At 40.9% G+C, this 20,128-nt stretch overlaps 1 protein-coding gene across 1 annotated transcript in view; it reads right to left on the bottom strand.

The window, feature by feature from the left end:
* Positions 1-1,972: 1,972 nt before the first annotated feature.
* Positions 1,973-20,128, bottom strand: part of snx3 (sorting nexin 3) — a 34,949-nt gene continuing 16,793 nt past the window's right edge. The window contains exons 2-4 of the mRNA XM_072552424.1: positions 7,820-7,915; positions 4,811-4,935; positions 1,973-2,852 (exon numbers count right to left, since the gene is read on the bottom strand). Of these exons, the coding sequence (XP_072408525.1) occupies positions 2,738-2,852; positions 4,811-4,935; positions 7,820-7,915 (336 nt within the window). The 3' untranslated portion in view covers positions 1,973-2,737. The remainder of the gene's footprint in view (positions 2,853-4,810; positions 4,936-7,819; positions 7,916-20,128) is intronic.

Here is a 20,128-nt window from a genome sequence, read left to right as displayed (position 1 = left end):
CGTATTTTATTAGTATGAAGCACGGGAATATCAATTACTCACCCCAGCTTGAGCATCCCGGAGTCTTATTTTCACAGCATGAAAAATTCGCTGCATATTGATCTAAGCGCAGTTTCTGTAGTTGAGCAATGCAGTGAACCCTTGTATTTCCCAAACGCTTTCCCCTTTTCTGCCGGGTGATCCCGTTTTAATCGTGGGTGCAGGGGGGGGGGGGGAAAAAGAGAGGGTGAAGGTGGTAGTTTAAAACAGGTGTACGTAGAAAAACCCCAAAGGTTTCCACCATTCATAGTTCAACAGTTAGCCTAACAGCCCTCAGAAGCCTCCAGACCCTTGCAGGTCAGTCATGTTTAGCTCAGTCTTAAGTGCGTTCACCGATGCAGTCTCGTTCATATGAAGTAATGAACGCAGGGGAAGAATGTGACGCTCACGAAGACGACCATTTAGGGAGCAGGGAAGGCAATACTACGGTTTAACTATACCACTACATTAAAACTTAGGGATACCAAGTCCTCTTGGTGCAACTTATTAAAAATGGGAAAGGAAGAACGACTATTGGTAAAAGAAAATTGATGTTGAGGTTATCTAAGACGACCAAGGCATGAATTGATTTTGTTAAAACAACTACTTTCATACAAGAGAAGCGAGTAGAATAGCCATTTAATCATGACTAATGTCACAATCCAACTTATCCCACAACCCTCAATTCCCTTATTAACCAAGGATCAGTCTTAAACACATCCAAATGATTTGGTTTCCACAGCCTGATCACATCAGCTGAAAAAAACCCCTTCTCCCTCATTTAAGAGGATGCCTGGACTGAGGTTGTGCCTTTAGGTCCTGTTGAAGGCGTTTGTTGAGTGGAAAAATGGGGTCATAGCTTATTAAAAGCTAAGCCACATTAAAAAGTGGGCAAAGTAGCAACACAAAACAATGTTTGCATCAGCAGTTAAGCAATTTTTCCCCTGCATAAAGTTCCTAAAGCCAGTTAGGAATTACTGAAATAACCAAAGCATTTTTAGTACTGAGTGAGATTGTGAGTTGATCATTTTTCCCCCTGGTTTTATCTCCATTGTTCAACTGAAATTTATGAATGCTTGAAAAGAGGAAGGCATTGGATTATGCAAACATCTAGCATTTATATTGTTGGCAAAATCAGGAGGGAGATTTATTCTGATCATGGATGACTGGTGATGAATTTTCACCAAACATTTCCATTTGAAACTTATTCCCTTCAGATAAAGTTTAATGTTGCCAATTTGCCTAGCAAAAATGGTAAAGTTATTTACTGCAAAGTTCAAAATGATCGAGTGCTGTATTGCAAGTTGTGCAGAAAAAGACTGTGCCAAATGAAATCAAAATCACTAATCTTAAGATGCCATGGCACTAGAGATTTGAAGACATTGCATCAAGCCATGGTTTATTTCCAATATTGTTTACGGCCAATCCTGTTGAATATAACTGAACATGTACAAGTCTGATTACAGTAGAGATACTTTATGAAATCTGGATGTTTAATTTCCATTTACACTTCCATGTTTCGCTTTTATAAAGACAAAAGCGTTACCTGAATCTGCTTAAAGGCAATTCATTTGAAACCAGAAATTCCAAGATAGATCTGTACCAAAATTAAAAAAAGGTACAATCTTTCAAATGACCTTACACCACCTGAAGTGAAGGGAAGTTTTGGTGACTTTTAGAGTACTGATTTCAATGTAGTGAAGCACAGGTTTAAGTTTGGGAAAAAAAAAAAAAAAGAGTTCATTTCAGTGCAGTTGCTTGGCCCCTCCAATATATATGGAGCAGCAAAATTCTCTTGCAAATAAAAGGAGTGCTCCAGATTGAATATCCAGTTTAAAAACCATCACTAAAAAAAAGGCAAACTGAGACTAGTTTATGATCAAAATAAACCATGTATTCAGATTTATGCTTAACTAATGCTTAAAGTGAAACATCTAGAAAGTTTTCCAGAAAATTAATGATTGAACATTTCAGACTTTATTTTGAAAATATTCCAACTTTACAGAAGGTGAGTTTTAGTGTTTGGCAAACAGAAATAAACAGACTTTATCAAGAAAAACTTTGGTACAAAAAAAATTAATTCCGGGGACAAATTTAAATGCAACTTGATACATAATTATAACAGCCAGAGTTATGGACGTCATAAATAGATGTGGGCTTTTAAAGCAATTGGGGAAAGAAGTGGAAGTTAGACAGCAACATTAATATTGCAGTTCAGTCTGAAAGAACATTCCAGAAGCTGGAATTTCAATTTCAGCTTGGGCTCAAACAAGTCTTTTACCATCTATATTCTTTTCAAAAGCAGACATCTTGCCAAATGTATAATGTTCAGCTAGATTATTAATTTACAAAGCACATGCATTATAAAAATATTCTCAACTGATGAAGCATCAGATAAAAAGTTAGAAATGCTATACTTATACCAGATAAATCTGACAGCAATTTCTGCCAAGTGTAACATCTGGGCACAAAGAACAAAATCCATCAGCAATTTTCTTTACTCAATTTAAGGCTTCAGAATGAAATAAAGCAAAAGTTATACAATGCCAAATTACAGTAGCTTGCTCTAAATCCTGAATGTAGATCTTCCTGGTTTGTGATCTGCACAGAAGTTCTGCTTTCAGAAACAAGTAGAAAGATGTACTGAGGATTAACCAAAGCCATAATTAAATTGGTATGGAAGGATTGCTTGGGAAAAAGAATCAGTGTTTTAGTCCATTCACACTGTTTGTGCATGCTTCACTTTTGCAGGTGTGTAGTTCTTGTCTATGATTTCTTCTTGAAGAAACATATGAAGACATCGTTCATTCTGTGCCAAAGGATGCCCAGCAACTCTGGAAAAGAGATTAATACAAGTGAGCCACTGGATCAATTGCTTCAGTGTACAATTTTAAACACCATTCTACAGAAATTTAAAGACCATCTAGACAGCTAAAGTGTTAGGCCACTCAATCGAGATGCAATGTTTAGTTCAAAGCAAAGTTGCCACTTTCTTACTAGACTAAAGTCACCATGAAATAACTGGTGGCTGTTTAACTGGAATATCACCATGCCTCAGGTGAAGGGAAGGGTCAAGGAAGTCCTTCAGCAATCTTAATATGGAAATGGAGTCTAGGTAGTTGGCACCACGTTGCATTGCCAGCCAGTTGCCCAGCTAAATGAGCTAACTAATCCATTAGTTCAAAAAAAAAGGGAAACTCCAGAATGGAAATCAGGTTCAAAAAAAAAAACGAACAAAGGTATGGTTTGTCTTGAATTTTGTTGATTCTCAGCAGTTGTCAGCAACTAATGCAATTAGGACCATATTTAGATGAAAATTTTTAAGCTACATAATGCCCAGCAGGCCAGATGCACTGTATGTATTGACCCACCCCAACTGTGTTCATTCAACACATTTCAACTGTAAGGAACAGACACGAGACTCAGATCCTAGTGGCTGTAAGAATGCAGAGTTTATGATAATAGTATTACCAAATCTGTGTCAAATTAAGAGCATTTAATTTTACCACATTCAACTTGGAGGGCATTTTTGCAATTAACCCCACCAGGCACACTTGATATCAACTCACTGAAGCAGGCTTGTGACCTAGAATGAATAGTCTAAGCTGAGCTGGTGTCTTCAACATAATACAATTTGAACTCATGCCTTTAGATACTTGCACTAAAATTTCTACACAAATTAAAGCTGATAATCGTATATAACTCAACTTCAAAATATTCAAGCTCAGTCTAAAAAGGTTACAATGCAATTCCTCCACCATAAATTGCTTAGATCACGATCTGCCAGCATGAAAGTGGAACAATGTTAGCTTTCCAGCTGGCAAGTGGCTTGCAGTGCCTGGAATTTACATGACTTTAAAAAGTGACAAAGTTGACTGTTCTCCCATGGAGAAGTAGACAGTTGGAGGAGCAAAATTAGTCACCACAGGATTTTTAGTCACTGACTGCAATGTAGCCACTTTTGATAGTGATTAGCCCAGTTCAGTTTCTGGTAAATGGTAACACCCAGGATGTTTGTACTGGGTGGGGGATTCTGATGATTTTCAGAAGATATTACTATGGGGCATTGGTTAGATTTTTGCTAATCATTGGCAGGCATTTGACAATTGAATGGTCTTAAGACTAGCTGGGATTGCTGGAGGACCAGATGAACCACTTGGCATTTCTGGCAGAAGACATGCTCATATTAGAGCTTTATCTTAGCCCAATTTTGCTTAATTACATGTTTTTACATTACTTGCTCCTCATTTGCAGAGGGACTGAAAAATAGGCAAGTCCAATTTTAGATGTTTTATTTACCCAATTCTTACTTAGCAGCTCACATATGGGAATTAACATACTTTCATTATTCAAAGCCATAGCTATGCCACATTTACACATGAAACAGATGGCAACAGCAATCAAATAATTGCAGGTATAACTTTTTATTGTTCACTTTAAATGAAGACCACCTTAGACCAAAAATAAGTACGTGAGTAGGAAAAGAAGTACAAGACTTAAAATGGAACACAATTTTAAAGGCAATTTACATAAATTATGCACAGAAAACAAGGCCCCTTTGTGCCCTTAGCCTCATACTGGAATCATTTTGAAAGTGATTATAAAAAATTATCCTGCATGAGTAAAATACTGCATATCAATGTTTTTCCATTAACTTCAGAAAATTTCTGGACTGCTGCTTCCCATCATTACAATACCAATTAAGTCAAAAATTGGAAGAGTAACTGAAGTTCAACATGGACATATCTACACTACACAAAAGCAGCAGAAAAGTCAACAAAGCTATACTCACTTGTTAATGAACTGCTCAAGTCCTTGTCTTCTTTCTTCTATAAAACTATCGTCAAATATTCCATCATCCCCCCTAAATGGAAGCTGACGAAATAGTGCTTTTCCAGGTAATGGTGGCACTACAACCTAAGGGAAAACATATTGTCAAGAAATGAAGTAGGCTCTTTATCATGCAGAGCAACAGATTTTGCATCTTGCTCCCTCAAGGGAAACTTCTATTTCAGATTATAATTGCTTACTGCACATCCTTAGCACAAGGATTGGCCAGAGGGACTAAAGCATCTCCATGTTTACTTAAAATCAAGATTTAGATATTCAAAGTCCAAGAATTATATCGTACTAATTGAAATGGTCAAGATAAATTTCATTTTAGACAAACATTTCAAGTAGCAATGAATTGACAATATTTCACTGGATATTATCCTCTAAACTGGAGGCAAACATTGAAATCAGTGACTTCTGAAGCTACTTCAAGCACCATTCCAACAGGACCACAGTACTCCTGGAATCTTGGTTGGAACCAATCTTGATATTTAGGGCATTGTACTCCAACATTTAGTGTTAATGCTGTTCCAAGGTACAATGGCCAATGCCTCAAGACTGGAGTGAAACAAAATTCCCATTCCATGATGCCAGCTGACAATAAAACAGAAGGAATAAAACAGATTGAAATTTACTAAGATTTGTTGAAACTTAACTTTTTTTAAACTAAGGGAAATAAGTAAACTGGAGGAACAAATTCAACAGGTTTGTAACAACCACTAAAGATGGTTGGATTTGATTTATAGTGGAAGCCAAATGGCCGAAGCAGTCCAGGAAATCAAATGAAAGCATCTAAAAACCAAATTGTGTAGGTCTCCCACAAAAACCATTTCAATTTATTCTACAGCTTTTAATTATTTTTGCTGCACAATAAGCTGATTTGACTAAGTAGACATTAATCTACATATCCAATTGATATTAAGTTAACTAGCTCAAATTTCAGACAAGATTGACTCAAAGAGGAAGCAGTTTCATTTGAGGCATTGATTCTAAAAGCTCAAGAGATGAGATTATCTTGAAAATAGCACATGGCTTGTCTATTGTTTTTGTTCTATGAATTGCAGCCAGTAGCAAATGTTGATTGGCTAATAGTAAGGATGAGCTGCTTTCATAAACCACTAATCCATTTAATGTAGTTTCTCTGCAGAGGGAAACTATAATTCAGCCAGGACTACAGGAACATGGATTTCCAAGTCAGGATTGTTTGCAGCTGGAGAAAAAAAAAAATTGACAGGTAGCATAGCACACATTACACTACCTGTCAACCACAAACAAGGCACAAGCTCAAGAGTCAGCAGGTAGCCCACAGAAAGCCAAGCCTGAGCAAAAATTTAACTGAAGCAACCATAAGCACTGACAAGTGAATGTTACTACTAAAGGTTACCAATAAAAAAAGATTATGGGGAGAGATTTGATGGAGGTTGTTACCTGGTACAGGTACAAATAACACACTACACATCCAACCCACATTTCACATGGCCTCCGTGCTGCTGCTCATCAGCAAGGACTAAAATGAGGAATGCTGCAATGAAATACTGACTTCTGACAAAGGGAAGGTCATTAGAAGACTGAGGAATTGCACTGTGGGACCTAAAATTGAATAGACCAATAGGCACACATCTGCTTTTAGCAAGAGTTACCCTTGGCAATTGTCATCCAGTAGATGCCAATTAAAGCTGTATCCAATGCTTTAACCATTGATCATGAAGTGCAATTACCAACTGAAAACTGACAGGTATGTTAAGCTTCATGAGGCAGTAGGGATGGTTAGCACTTCCAACTAAAGATTAAACAACACTATAGCTCCTTATTCTGCACTGATTAGAACTAGATAGCTAACTGGGGAGACATTTGAAATAAACCAAGATGTGGTTCAGCAATTCACAATTGTGGATTGACAAGTCAAAAAAGGTGGAGAAAGAAGCAGAAATTGAGTGCAAGCCACAATCTGTTCAGCCATTTTAAATGCTGGAGGTGGGGCAACTAGCCTGTGCTCAAAATTTGTACACTGACAATACACAGAGGAACTAGTTTGATTTGAGCCAAGGGTTGAGTGATTACTTCATATCTACTAGGTCACTTCCTCTTATGTAGCAGCTTCAAGGTTGGCATCTAATTTTGATGTGCACATCCTCAGCTGCCATGTCCCCAACACAAACATTTGTTGATTAGTTTTAGTAGCAGTGACGGAACGTGCTGGGCCAGGATCTTAGATGGTGGCAAACTATTCTAAAGGCCAATGCAATAATGCTCAGTCTGCTGACAAGATTTGTGCTAAATTTGAGAATGCTAACTGCAACCAGGCAATGCAAAGCCATTAAAGATAAATTTTAATTACTCCGAGGAGCCCCCAATTATTTCTCAACATTTCCCAAACTGTGGTAAGCCAATGCAGATCATAGTATGGACTTGCAGTTCTGAAAGTTATTATGCAGAGATCTTTTGCTTCTGTGCAGGACGGAGAATGCTCTTCTCAATCTTCAAGCTCTAAACCTCTAGTTTAATTTTTATACATAGAAACAGCACTTCTGCTGTCACTTCAATCTAGTGCTTTAACATTGGCAAATCATTTTTGCCCTAGTTGACCAAGTTTCACATGCATTTAACAATTTCTTCTTTGTGTCCCTACCTCTGGGCCAGGAGTTAGATTCAGATCCCACCTGCCCCAGAGGTGCCTGACATTCCCAAAAAGGAGATTAAGTAAATTTCACCAACTCAGATCTCCCTCACCACCCTGTTGGGATATTTGCAACAAGTGCAGAGTTTAAGGAATGTTATGCATTACAAAATGAGATATTGGCAGGTGTACAGGTAGAAGGGAAGCAAGCCAAACCAATATACTAATGAGCATTTTTATGTATGAGGCATTGAACTCTTTCTCCAGCATAAATCCATTTGTCTATCTCAAGTGCACTGAAGACTATATCAGCCATTACTAATGAAACAAAATTGAACAGTAAAGTTTTACCTTGCTTTCCCTTTCAAGTTCATTTCTCAGCCATTCAAAATCACTGTATCTTCTTCTGACAGACGATTCCTTCAGCTTGAAAATTGGAAGATTCGTCTGAAAAATAGGATCAATAGTGCAATTAACTGCTTTAAGCAGCTAAAGTTTGATGCAAAAGACTCAAGGTTAACCATGTTGGAAAAACAGCTTCCAACAATTGACGTATCTTCAAAATCAGGGCAGACACCCTAATTGAGGATTTTCCTTCTGTTCCAACCACCCACAGGTCTTCAGTATAGGAGCCTTGGAACCGATCCTATCAACCTCTACTGCATTTTGTCCTATGGCAAAAAATCTTTACCAAGCTATAGGACACTGCACAACACCCTAGATATGGTCAGAACTTTCAGAAACCGCTGCAACAAGCCATTGCATTCTGCTTTATTTGCAGAGGATTGGAGAGCCAATTTCATAGAATAGGCTAAGCAAAAGTAAGGACTGCAGATGCTGGAGATCAGAGTCAAGAATGCAGTGCCAAAAAAAAACAGATCAGGCAACATCCAAGGAGCATCGAAGTTTCAGGCAAAAACCTTAATCATCCCTTCCTCATGGGCTTTTCCAGAGCCCTTAACACAACATATAGAATCCCTAGTATGAAACTGGTCATTCACCCAACAAGTTCACACTGACTCTTGAAGAGCATCCTACCCAGACTCAACATTTCTTCCTCATCTCTAGTTACCATGGCTAATCCACCTTGCCTACCCATCTCTGGACAATTTAACTCAGCCAATCCACCGAACCAGTACATCTGTGGACTGTGGGAGGCAATAAGTACCTACAGGAAACCCACACATGGGGAGAAGGTGGCAACCCGCAGGCAGTCACCCAAAGCTGGAGTTCAACTTGGGTACTGTTGCTGAGACAGCAGTGCTAACCACAGCCACTGTCTTGCTAATAGCACTCAGTTTTGATTAGGAAATACAAGTGCCCTGTTCATTAAAGTACAAGTAGTGTTGTGTCTTTAGTTTTCCTAAAGTAGTGAAAATCTTCAGGTCACGTGACAGTGGGGAGCACTTTGGGGCCAGTGACCATAATTCTATTATATTTAAAAGTGATGGAAAAGGATAGCCCAGAGCTAAAAGTTCTAATTGGAGAAAGGCCAATTTTGACACTATTAGGCAAGAACTTTCAAAAGCTGAGTGCAGATGTTTGCAGGTAAAGGGACAGCAGGCAAGTGGGAAGCCTTCAGAAATGAGATACAAATCCAAAGAAAGTATATTCCTGTCAGGGTGAAAGGAAATGCTGGATGACTAATGACAATGAGGGCTTGATTATGAAAAAGAAGGAAGCATGTGTCAGGTACAGACAGGATAGACTGAGTGAATCCCAAAAAGAGTATAAGAAAGTAGGGGTATACTGGAGAGAAAATCAGGAGGGCATAAAGGGGACATGAGATAGCTTTGACAAATAGAATTAAAGGAGAATCCAAAAGGGCCTTAAATATATAAAGACAGAAAAGGTTAAGGGAGAGAAGACGGCCCCTCAAAGATCAGCAAGGCAGCCTTTGTGTGGAGCTGCAGAAAAATAGAGATACTAAATGAATAAATACTGATGCAAAATACTGCAGAAAAGGATATGGAAGATTAGACTGTAGGGAAATAGATGGTGACATCTTGAAAAATGTCACCATTACAGAAGAGGAAGTGCTGGATGTCTTGAAAGGCATGAAGGTGGATAAATCCCCAGGACTTGATCAGGTGTTCCCGAGAACTGTGGGAAGCTAGAGAAGTGATTGCTGCGCCTCTTGCTGAGATATTTGTATCATTGATAGTTACAGGTGAGGTGGGCAAACGTGGTGCCACTGTTTAAGGAGGGCGGTTTGACAAACCAGGGAACTATAGACCGGTGAGCCTGACCTCTGGTGGGCAAGTCGTTGGAGGGAATCCAGAAGGACAGGATGTACATGTATTTGGAAAGGACTGATTAGGGACAGTCAACATGGCTCTGCATGGAAAATCATGTCTCAACCTTGATTGAGCTTTTTGAAGTAACAAAAAGAGGATTGATGAGAGTAGAGTAGTAGATGTGATCTATATGGACTTCAGTAAGGCATTTGAAAAGGTTCCCCATGGGAGACTGGTAAGCAAGGTTAGATCTCATGGAATACAGGGAAAACTAGCCATTTGGATACAGAACTGGCTCAAAACAAGGTAGAGGACAGGGTGGAGGAGTTGTTTTCCAGACTGGAGGCCTGTGACCAGTGGAGTGCTACAAGGATTGGTGCTGGGCCCTCTAATTTACTTAAGTGATTTGTAATCAAGCATAAAGGTAGTTAAGTTTACAGATGACACCAAAATTGGAGGTGCAGTGGACAGCGGAGAGGGTTACCTCAGATTACAACAGGACCTGGACCAGATGGAGTTTAATTCAGATAAATGAGGTGCAGCATTTTGGGAAATCAAATCTTAGCTAGACTTATACGTTTAATGGTGAGGTTCTGGAAGAGCACAGCAGTTCAGGCAGCATCCAAGGAGCAACAAAATTGACATTTCAGGCAAAAGCCCTTCAGCAGGAAAAGGCAGACAGCCTGAAGCATGGAGAGAAGCTAGAGGAGGGTGGGGGTGGGGAGAGAGTAGCATAAGAGTACAATGGGTGAGTGAGGGAGGGGATGAAGGTGATAGGTCAAGGAGGAGAGGGTGGAGTGGATAGGTGGAAAAGGAGATAGGCAGGTCGGACAAGTCATCAGGACGGTGCTGAGCTGGAGGTTTGGAACTAGGTTGAAGGGCGGGGGGAGAAAAAAAAAAAAAAAAAAAAAAAAGAGTGGAAGAGGGGAAATAAGGAAACTGTTGAAGTCTACATTGATGCCCTGGGGTTGAAGTGTTCTGAGGTGGAAGATGAGGCATTCTCCCTCCAGGCATCTGATGGTGAGGGAGTGAAGGAAGCCCAGGACCTCCATGCCCTTGGCAGAGTGGGAGGGGGAGTTGAAGTGTTGGGCCACAGGGCGGTGTGGTTGATTGGTGCAGGTGTCCCGGAGATGTTCCCTAAAGCGCTCTGCTAGGAGGTGTCCAGTCTCCCCAATGTAGAGGAGACTGCATCAGGAGCAACAGATACAAGTGATATTAGTGGATGTGCAGGTAAAACTTTGATGGATGTGGAAGGCTCCTTTAGGGCCTTGGATAGAGGTGAGGGAAGAGGTGTGGGCGCAGGTTTTACAGTTCTTGTGGTGGCAGGGGAAGGTGCCAGGATGGGAGGGTGGGTTGTAGTGGGCCATGGACCTGACCAGGTAGTCATGGAGGGAACGGTCTTTGCGGAAGGTGGAAAGGGGTGGGGAGGGAAATATATTCTTGTTGGTGGGGAATTTTGGGAGGTGGCGGAAATGTCAGATGTGTGGTCCTAGGGAGTGTTCCTGAACAAAGACCTTGGAGTGCAAGTTAATAGCTCTATGAAAGTGGAGTTGCAGGTAGATAGGATAGTGAAGGTGTTTTGTATGCTTTCCTTCATTGGTCAGAGTATTGAGTACAGGAATTGGGAGGTCATGTTGCAGCTGTACAGGACATTGGTTAGGCCACTGTTGGAATATTGCATGTAATCCTGGTCTCCTTTCTATCAGAAAGATGTGAAACTTGAAAGGGTTCAGAAAAGATTTACAAGGATGTTGCCAGGGTTGGAGGATTTGAGTAATAGGGAGAGGCTAAACAGGCTGGGGCCGTTTTCCCTGGAGCGTCAGAGGCTGAGGGATGACCTTGTAGAGGTTTCCAAAATTATGAGGGGCATGGATAGGATAAAATAGGCAGTCTTTTCCCTGGGGTCAGGGAGTCCAGAACTAGAGGGCATAGGTTTAGGGTGAGGAAAGATATGAAAGACCTACAGGGCAACTTTTTCCACAGAGGGTGGTATGTGTATGGAATGAGCTGCCAGAGGAAGTGGAGGAGGCTGGTACAATTGCAACATTTAAGAGGCATTTGGATGAGTACATGAATAGGAAGGATTTGGATAGACATGGGCCAGGTGCTGGCAGGTGAGACTAGATTGGGTTGGGATATCTGGTCAGCATGGATGGGTTGGACTGAAGGGTCTGTTTCCCTGCTGTACATCTGACTATTACTGTTCAAGTAATGGGTTGTGAAGTCCTCAAATCCTGCTTGCATGCCCAAGTTCATTGTACTTGGAAGTATTACAATTGCTCATATCTGAAATGATAGAAATTGAATGGCTGTGCATCTAACTGTTTGCAGTATGAACTCAGGCCTGGAAGAACAAAAAAATTGTTATGACTAGATAGCTTGTTCAGGGGCATGGGACTTGAAACAAATTGCTTCTCTAGTCACTGCTGGGGTCCTACACCCGCAAATTTCCAGCATCTGCAGTATTTTGCTTTTGACTGACCCTTGTGGATTCCATTACTAAATAACAGCAAGAGATCCACTTATTCCTGTCCTGCCATAAAATCAATTTAGATTGGAGATTGAGAAATTGCATCCTTTGTTTAGCAATTTGTAGGACTAGAGCCTTCTACAAAATTTAGTTACACCATATGTACTAGTTCCTTTGCTAATGTTAAGCAATATCCTCACACATCTGTCAATGATTACCCTTTCAGAAATCTCGACCACAGAACTACTGATGTGTCCTGTTCTGACACCTTCAATAAAGTTCAAACTTAACTAGCACCCCATTGTCCCTCCTTGGGAGGATGGGAGAGGAATGAGTCAGACCTCTACCAAGGTATCTTTTGGGGTTAGGTGGGAGGAGAAACCAAGTGTAAATTACATTAACTCAGGAGTCCAAACAGATAAGGTCAATAGAGAAGTTCCTTCAGAGAAAGAAAGATCATATTGAAGTCGAATTAGATTGTTTTCCTTTTTTCTAAACAGGGAAAGGGCAAAATTCTGGATTTAATCAGACAAATCTTCTCCAGATTAACCTTAATGAGCAATTTGCTAAAGAAACAAATTGAACAGAAACTTAAAGCAATATGGTTCAGCATGTCAGCACCAACAATTAGCTGTTGTCGGTTAATTCATTGAGCAGACATTTTAACGTCAGTTGTAGCATGTACATAATGGTATTACGCAGCCTGAGTAAAGTGATCAGAACCCCATTTGAGTGTTTTCATGAAGAAAGGTCTTCACAAGATCTTCCCAATAGCTGAAGCTATTTATGTTCAGTGAATACCCACAAAGCAACAGTAGCCAGGTGGGACAAGATGCTGTTAAAAAGTAAATGCCCAATGAGTCAGTCAATCTTAGTAGGAAGACAAACTTGTCAAAAACTGATGTTTACCCTCCACCTTTAAACAGAAAGGATGTAAACATTTTGCACCAGTCCATGACAGAACATGAGAGATGCCCCCACTTCCACTGTTCTTGGAGAGGAATAATTAAACACTGTTCAAGTCAAGAATGGCACAGAGGGTTGCAATAGGTTTCTGAAGAGGTGTCCTGTCACTATGACCATCCAGATAATGGAATTTTGCCCCTGCTTCTGCTCAAACTATTCAGCTTACTCCATACATTTGGAACTTTTATGCACTCCTGGAATTGGTTACCACACCTACCCATCAAAAACTACAGCTATCCAGCATTCTACTCAAACTCATCCTGGTTTTCAAGTTGTGCCATGGCATTTCAACATTTACACACTCCCCTAATCTGACATCAAGTGCTCTCAATTTTAATTGCTCCAGTGAAGGGAATGCTTTGATTTGCACTGCATGCCAGTTCTGCAACTGGGAGCAGAAACATCTTGTGGCTCTGAAATGGAGCCAACTGGTAAAGTTAACACTGTAGGGATAAAAACATTGGAGTGGTGCTGGAAGGTCAAGTCAGGCAGCACATGAGGACCAGGGGAAAAAAACTTGATGTTTTGGGCAGGATGAAGGGCTCCTGCTCAACTCGTTCTGCATTTTCAGCACTACTTTATGTTGGCTGATCTCCAGCATCTGTAGTCCTCACTTTTGCCACTGCAGGATAAAGTCTAACATGTGACTCAAATAATTTGCTCTAAAATTGGTTTAATGGGATAGCTATGTTTGTAGATCAAGGACAGGTTGCAGTTGTGGCTGAGAATTATTCCTAGTTCTTTGAAGTTACAAGAACTAGAATGTCCAAGTGGTGGTTTCATCTAATGTTTGTCTCAAGACAAATTCATACAGCTTGTGCAAATTCATACACAGAATGACTGCATTTCCCCCCCCCACCCCCCAGCTAAAAATTCTCATACTCGGCCCTTTCACATTCTTCCTTTTAAAATTTATTTCATCCAACTTGGTCATTACTTTGTCTTGGCAAACTGGGTGCAGTCATCCTCCAGATGAGTTTGTGTACTGCCTTCCATGCAGTGGAGCAAAGTCAAAACTCTTGATCCTGAGGCCTTCAAAATTCTGAAGTGCAAATACAACCCAATCGGATTGTTAATAAGTTAACTTCACTTATGATTAATATGCTCATTTGATCCACAAAGTGAGCCCAACACCTCAGGCTTAAAGCCAAGAGAAAAGGTTTACTCATTCAGCAGCCTTAAAGTTCTGATCAGAAGGATCCTGCTACATTCAGTTGTAGACAGCAGCTTTCGTGAAGTAGTAATCACTCCTATTTAAAGGCAAGCGGTTAATTTGCACCAATTGGACTTGGGATTAATGTTATCCAATTTCACCCACTAGATTTTTCTTAACCCAAACTTGCCCTTCCTCTCCTTAACCATTGGGTCTTTGAACAAAACCTTGACAATGCTGATTATGCAAAAGATAAAGACGACCAATTTTAAATACCTACTCTCAAATTACAAAGAGATTAGCTTCTCTTTCACTTGGTGTAAAGATCAACTTAGCTAAAAAGCCTACCCAGAGAGTTTTCAACCTGTGGGCACGGAAGTCTATAATAAAAAGTTAATCCCTGCAACAGATTATGGTTACAGGTACAATGTTTGACTGGAAAGGATAATCCATATTAATTTGCCTTGAAAAATTTCCTTTTTGAACTTGTGACACCTCTCACTCATGCCTGTCTGCAGTGAAAAGTAAAAAAGGCTGACGACATCTAGTCTATTATAGAAGTGCAGGAGCTTCACTTATGCTTTAGTTTTATGGCATTAATCTTTGCTTGACCTTGCTTTTCTTTAAAAAGACCATTTAAAAATTTAATGTGCAGGGCCCCAACTGCCTGCACAATTGTTGCAAGCAGACAAGATGTCTCATGTTCAACCTGACCAAATAAGAGTAGAACTGAAAACAGGCAGCTTGGCCATTAATGTTGCTACAAGTGGCCTCAATACAGTTTTGGTTAGGTGGCAAACACTTGTTTTGATCAGAAGTGGGAGCCTCAAATTAAACAGAATGGATGATTGTTTGAGGTGTCAGGCAGTCACTTCAAAGACACTGGAAAGACAGTAAGCACACATGCAAAATTTAAGCACTGAGCCTGGAAACCTTTCAGAGCTAGCTTCCCTAGTGCTCAGTTAACAAAAGATGAACTAGTCAAAGTTTTACTTTTGAAATGAACTTAACTGAAAAAAGTTGGAGGTAGACAAATCAGATTGGAGACCAGTGCAAATACAAAGCTGGTGCCTTGCTTTGATAATCAAGGTCTGCTAGAAGTTGACTTTTGCTAAAATTGGATTTTTTGTCAATGGCCAAACAGCTAAAATTTCAGCAAGAACTCGAACAGAAGCAGTATACCATAATAGAGTATTCCTCTTGAAAAATTTCCCAGCCTGTCATGTTTGATGGTCAGTGTAACACTTCAACTAATGATTTGCACCTAGTTACAATGGTCACGTCAGCTAGCATTTCCACAAGAAACAAATCTTGTAGGGTAAAAAGCAATGTGATCAAAAACAAAGCACCTCATCCACCATTCAAATAATCTAAGATAGTAGCTGGTGCAAGACCATAAAAACCAACTACACAGTGTAAAGGTTTAAAAATAGTTATAAAATGCCAGATAGCCTAAGATTAGGAAGCTCAATAGAGACCCATAATCAGATCATGAGTGACTGAATGAGAGTGGGCTAGTTACAAATGCTACCAGTGTGATGTCCTTCCAATTAACAAGATTCTATAGTGGAATCTTAGATGCTGGTTTGATAGAGGGCAGACAAGCTCTAAAAAAAGGAGCTCGGCAAGATAAAAATCAACTTAAGAGGACACAAGTAAAAAATTCAGGATTGTTACAGCTGGAGGTGCAAGTAAAGTCTGGAATGAAAAAAAAACATGAAACCATTATGAAATCAAGTTCACCATTTCCAAGGGAATTGCCAACCTCACTTGAGACTCCACAGCTAGATGACTCAACTGCACTCTAGCAGTTATAGAACCGGCTTAAGGGAGGTTTCAAAGTCTGAGGAAGGAGTTGAAGCCAGTGATTACCAACCCAAGCACCAGGAAAGACAGAAGCAGCCTTAACAACCCTATAAAGTCCACCCTACTAACATCAGGGGGATGGTGCCAAAATTGGGAGAGCTCTCAGAGACTAGTGAAGCCACAGATTAATGTAGTCATACCTTCAGTTCTAGTGAACAATGTCCCAGAAATTGCTGTCACCATCCCGAGATGGGTCCTTGTCCACTGGCAGGACAGACTGAGGTGGTGTACACAGTCCGGAGGGAGCTGACCTGGGAGTAGTCAACCTTTACTCTGGACCTCCAGCCTCATGGCTTCAGGTCAAGCATAGGCAAGGAAGCCTCCTGCTGATCACCCTTGCCATTCTCCTTCAGTTGAGTGGCTCCATGTTGAACACCACTTCAAAGATGCACTGAAGGTGCCAAGGGCATAAAATGTATTCTGGGGGATTTTGGGGTCTGCCAAGGCCAGTTCAGCAGCCATACATTGATAGAGCTAGTTAGATCTTCAAGGACAGCTGCTAGACTGGGTGTGCACACTGTTTGGTTTCCTAACCATATAAAGTCATAGAGCCTCCTCAATCTGCCATCCGCAGATGCATCTCTCCATGACAGTAAATCATGGAGAGCAACCACTGCACCATCCTTGGAGCTGAAGTCCTGCTTTTACATTAAAAATGTCTGTGGGCCCATCACTGCTAAATAGGACACTTGACTGGGCATCCATGAAGTGCTGTGGACCGTCAGAATTGTACTCCAACCTCCAGGCCTGGCACATCCCTTACACAACCATTACCATCAAGCCGGAGGATCAATTCTGGCTCAATGGAGAGTGCAGGAGAGCGTGCCATGAGCAGCACCTGGTAAACCTGAGGATTAAAAAAGGTGTAAGCTTGATGAGTGGACCAAACAGAACTATTCTTATGCCACACAGCATACTCAGCAAGTGATAGAACTGAACAATCTCATAACCAAGAGATCAGCTCAGAGCTCTGCAGTTGTCACATCCAGTTGCAAATGATTGTGGACAATTAATTCACTGATGGAGATTCCATATCCCCACCCTCAATGACTTGAAGAGCCTAGCACATAGCAAAAGATGAGGCTGATGTTCACACAGCAATTCTCAGCTGAAGTACTATGCTGTTTGTGTGGCATCAAAGCACTGGAGCAAAACAGGAATGGGGGAAATTAGTGGCAAACTCCACTGGTAGCATAACTAGCATATGGTAAGCTTTGTGGTTGGTCAGTTCCTCACCTGTATCCTAAACACAACAATCTTCAATTTGTTTTGACTTGCCCTCCATGAGGATGTGGGGGTGTGCAGAAGACTGCATAATGTCCTGCACCATTGAGACTCCTACTGAAGCAGCCCACATTGAAGTGAAAAACACTGGGCAAATACCCAGGCTTAGGCTAACAAGTGAGCAGCATTTGTACCACAAGTACCAGGCTGAGTATCAAAAAGTCAGCACCCCTCATTCACCAGTGTTAATAAATCCTCATTAACATCCTGGGGTTACCTTCTATTAGAAACAATAGACTCTCCATATGGAGTAGCTACTGAGAAGACAGACGAGCAATTAGTGCTTAACCTCATTCTGAAGTCTGGCCAATGATAGAACATTACTTGCTTTTTGGACAGGTGCAGATCAAACCAGGATAAAACAGTCTGTTCAATTGGTATGTCTTGCATCTCCACATTGTTCTATGTACTGGCCTTGCAACCAACCTGCTGGATGTGCATGTTGGTCAGCTGCTTGATGTTAGCAACTATTGGTGTTCAAACTATTTGCTTTCACTAGTAAGTGAAAATTGCAAAGGCTACATTGAGGACTTGCTTTAAGACAGGCAGTGTACCTTACCCTGTTGTAGTCTAGAAACAGCTTGGGGTCTGCCTGACAGTGCGGTTGTTACAGCATGGGTCATGCAAATCAAATCACCTTCTCAATCCCTGTTTAACTCCCAATTGCCCTACTGGTTCCTAACAAGACTTAACTATGACTAGACAAAGTCTTGGCTTAATTGAGAAACTAATGGCTTTAGTAATAAGGGAATCTAGTGCCTGTGATTTAAACCCAATCTACTCTACATCTAGTACCCCACTCTCTCAAAGACTAGAAATGACATGCAAACAGCCAGTTCTTGTAATCACACACCTCACCAGGGTGAGGTGCATGATACTGATCTTCATTTTGGAAGAAACTTGTCAACACTACAACACATTCCAGTGGACTCAAGGAATGTTTATTTTGAACTTAATTCAGAACTTGAGTATTGGATCTAGTAATGGGATAACTAGATGACAAAGTTTTCTGTAGCTCTAGCATAAAATTGTTGGACAGTATAAATTTTCTTCCTAACATTTCCCCAGCACCAACCTTGCTGTGGAGTCCCCTATTAAAACAATGTTTGATCATGCCACCTTTCTGGAGTCAGAAATGCAGTATTGTCAACAATTGACCTACAACTGAACGGAGGCCAGGCCTAGCAGCTTTGTATGAAAAAATTGATACAACTGTTAAACATTAAGGGTCAATAATCACCCTTAACTTCTGTAGTAGTGGTGTTGGCGAAATTCAGTTTTACGGAAATGTTCAGTGGCTTTTGGTCTGTCACCTTCATACACAGGTCAATGGCAACTGCATGCATCTAATGATCATATCTGGTGATTGTTCTCTAGTGTTCACTGGAAGCTTTCCAAATAAAAGCTCAAGTCAAATTTCAAATACAAGGCTGCGTTTTTGGTTACACTTAATTACAACAGAATCAAGTTCTTCAGTCCAAGTCTGCAGAAAACCCATCTACTTACACTAATCCCACTTTTAGCCCATATCTTGGTACACAAGTGCTCATCCACCTATAAAGCCTCAGCTATGTTCCCAAGTGTTAGATTCTACCACTTTCTGCAAGAACAAAATTCATCTGCCAAACCTCTTGTCCTTCACCTTGAAGTTATGCCCCTCAGTGACCCTAGAACTAAGGTCATAACTACATCCTTTCCAACCTGTCCAAGCCCCTAAAAATATCCCCCAGATTCCTTTGCTCAAAAAAAAAAGGACAATCTGAGCTTATCCAATTCATGGCTGAAGTGCTCCAACTTAGGAAACATCCCAGTGAATCCTTTTGCCACACCATAATGATTGCAATCTGAACTTATACTACAGCTATGGCCAAACCAAAATTTGTGTACAGCTCCAAATTAAATTCACTTTGCCATGGCTAAAGTGCCTTGTATGCTGTTACCCACCACATGTGCAAGTCATAAGTCAGAGGGGGTCCACACAGAATAGGGTGAAAGCAATAGAATTCTTGCTTTGCGCTGGGGATCAAGTTTATTCATAGGCAGTGGCTGGCCAGCAAATGTTTGTCCGTTTTTTTTATTCTTCAAAAGGTCTGTTGAGCAGATGACTTGAACTGCAACAGTCTACCTGCTGTAGATTGACCCACAGTATCCTTGGGAGGGAATTCTAGGATTTTTCCCATTAAAGGAACAATATTTGGCTTGGAGGGGAACTTGCAGGTGGTGGTGCGCCTATTTGCTGCCCTTTCCCTATGTGGAAGTGGTCGAGGGTGTGGAAGCTGCTGTCTAAAAGAAACTGGAGTTCAAAAGAATGACAAGGATGTTGCCAGGGTTGGAGGATCTGAGCTATAGGGAGAGGCTGAACAGGCTGGGGCTGTTTTCCCTGGAGTGTCAGAGGCTGAGGGGTGACCTTTTATAGAAGTTTACAAAAATGGAGGGGCATGGATAGGATAAATAGTCTTTTCCCTGGGATCAGGGAGTCCAGAACTAGAGGGCAAAAGTTTAATGTGAGGGGAAAGATGAGACCAAAGGGCAACTTTTTCATGCAGAGGGTGGTACATGTATGGAATGAGCTGCCAGAGGGAGTGGTGGAGGCTGGTACAATTGCAACATTTAAAAGGCATTTGGATGAGTATATGAATAGGAAGGGTTTGGAGGGATATGGGTCAGGTACTGGCAGGTGGGAC

Source organism: Chiloscyllium punctatum, chromosome 3, assembly GCF_047496795.1.
Source record: "Chiloscyllium punctatum isolate Juve2018m chromosome 3, sChiPun1.3, whole genome shotgun sequence".
NCBI classification, from domain to species: domain Eukaryota; kingdom Metazoa; phylum Chordata; class Chondrichthyes; order Orectolobiformes; family Hemiscylliidae; genus Chiloscyllium; species Chiloscyllium punctatum.
Note: the sequence above shows the minus strand (reverse complement) of the source record. Positions and strands in the feature narration are given on the sequence as shown.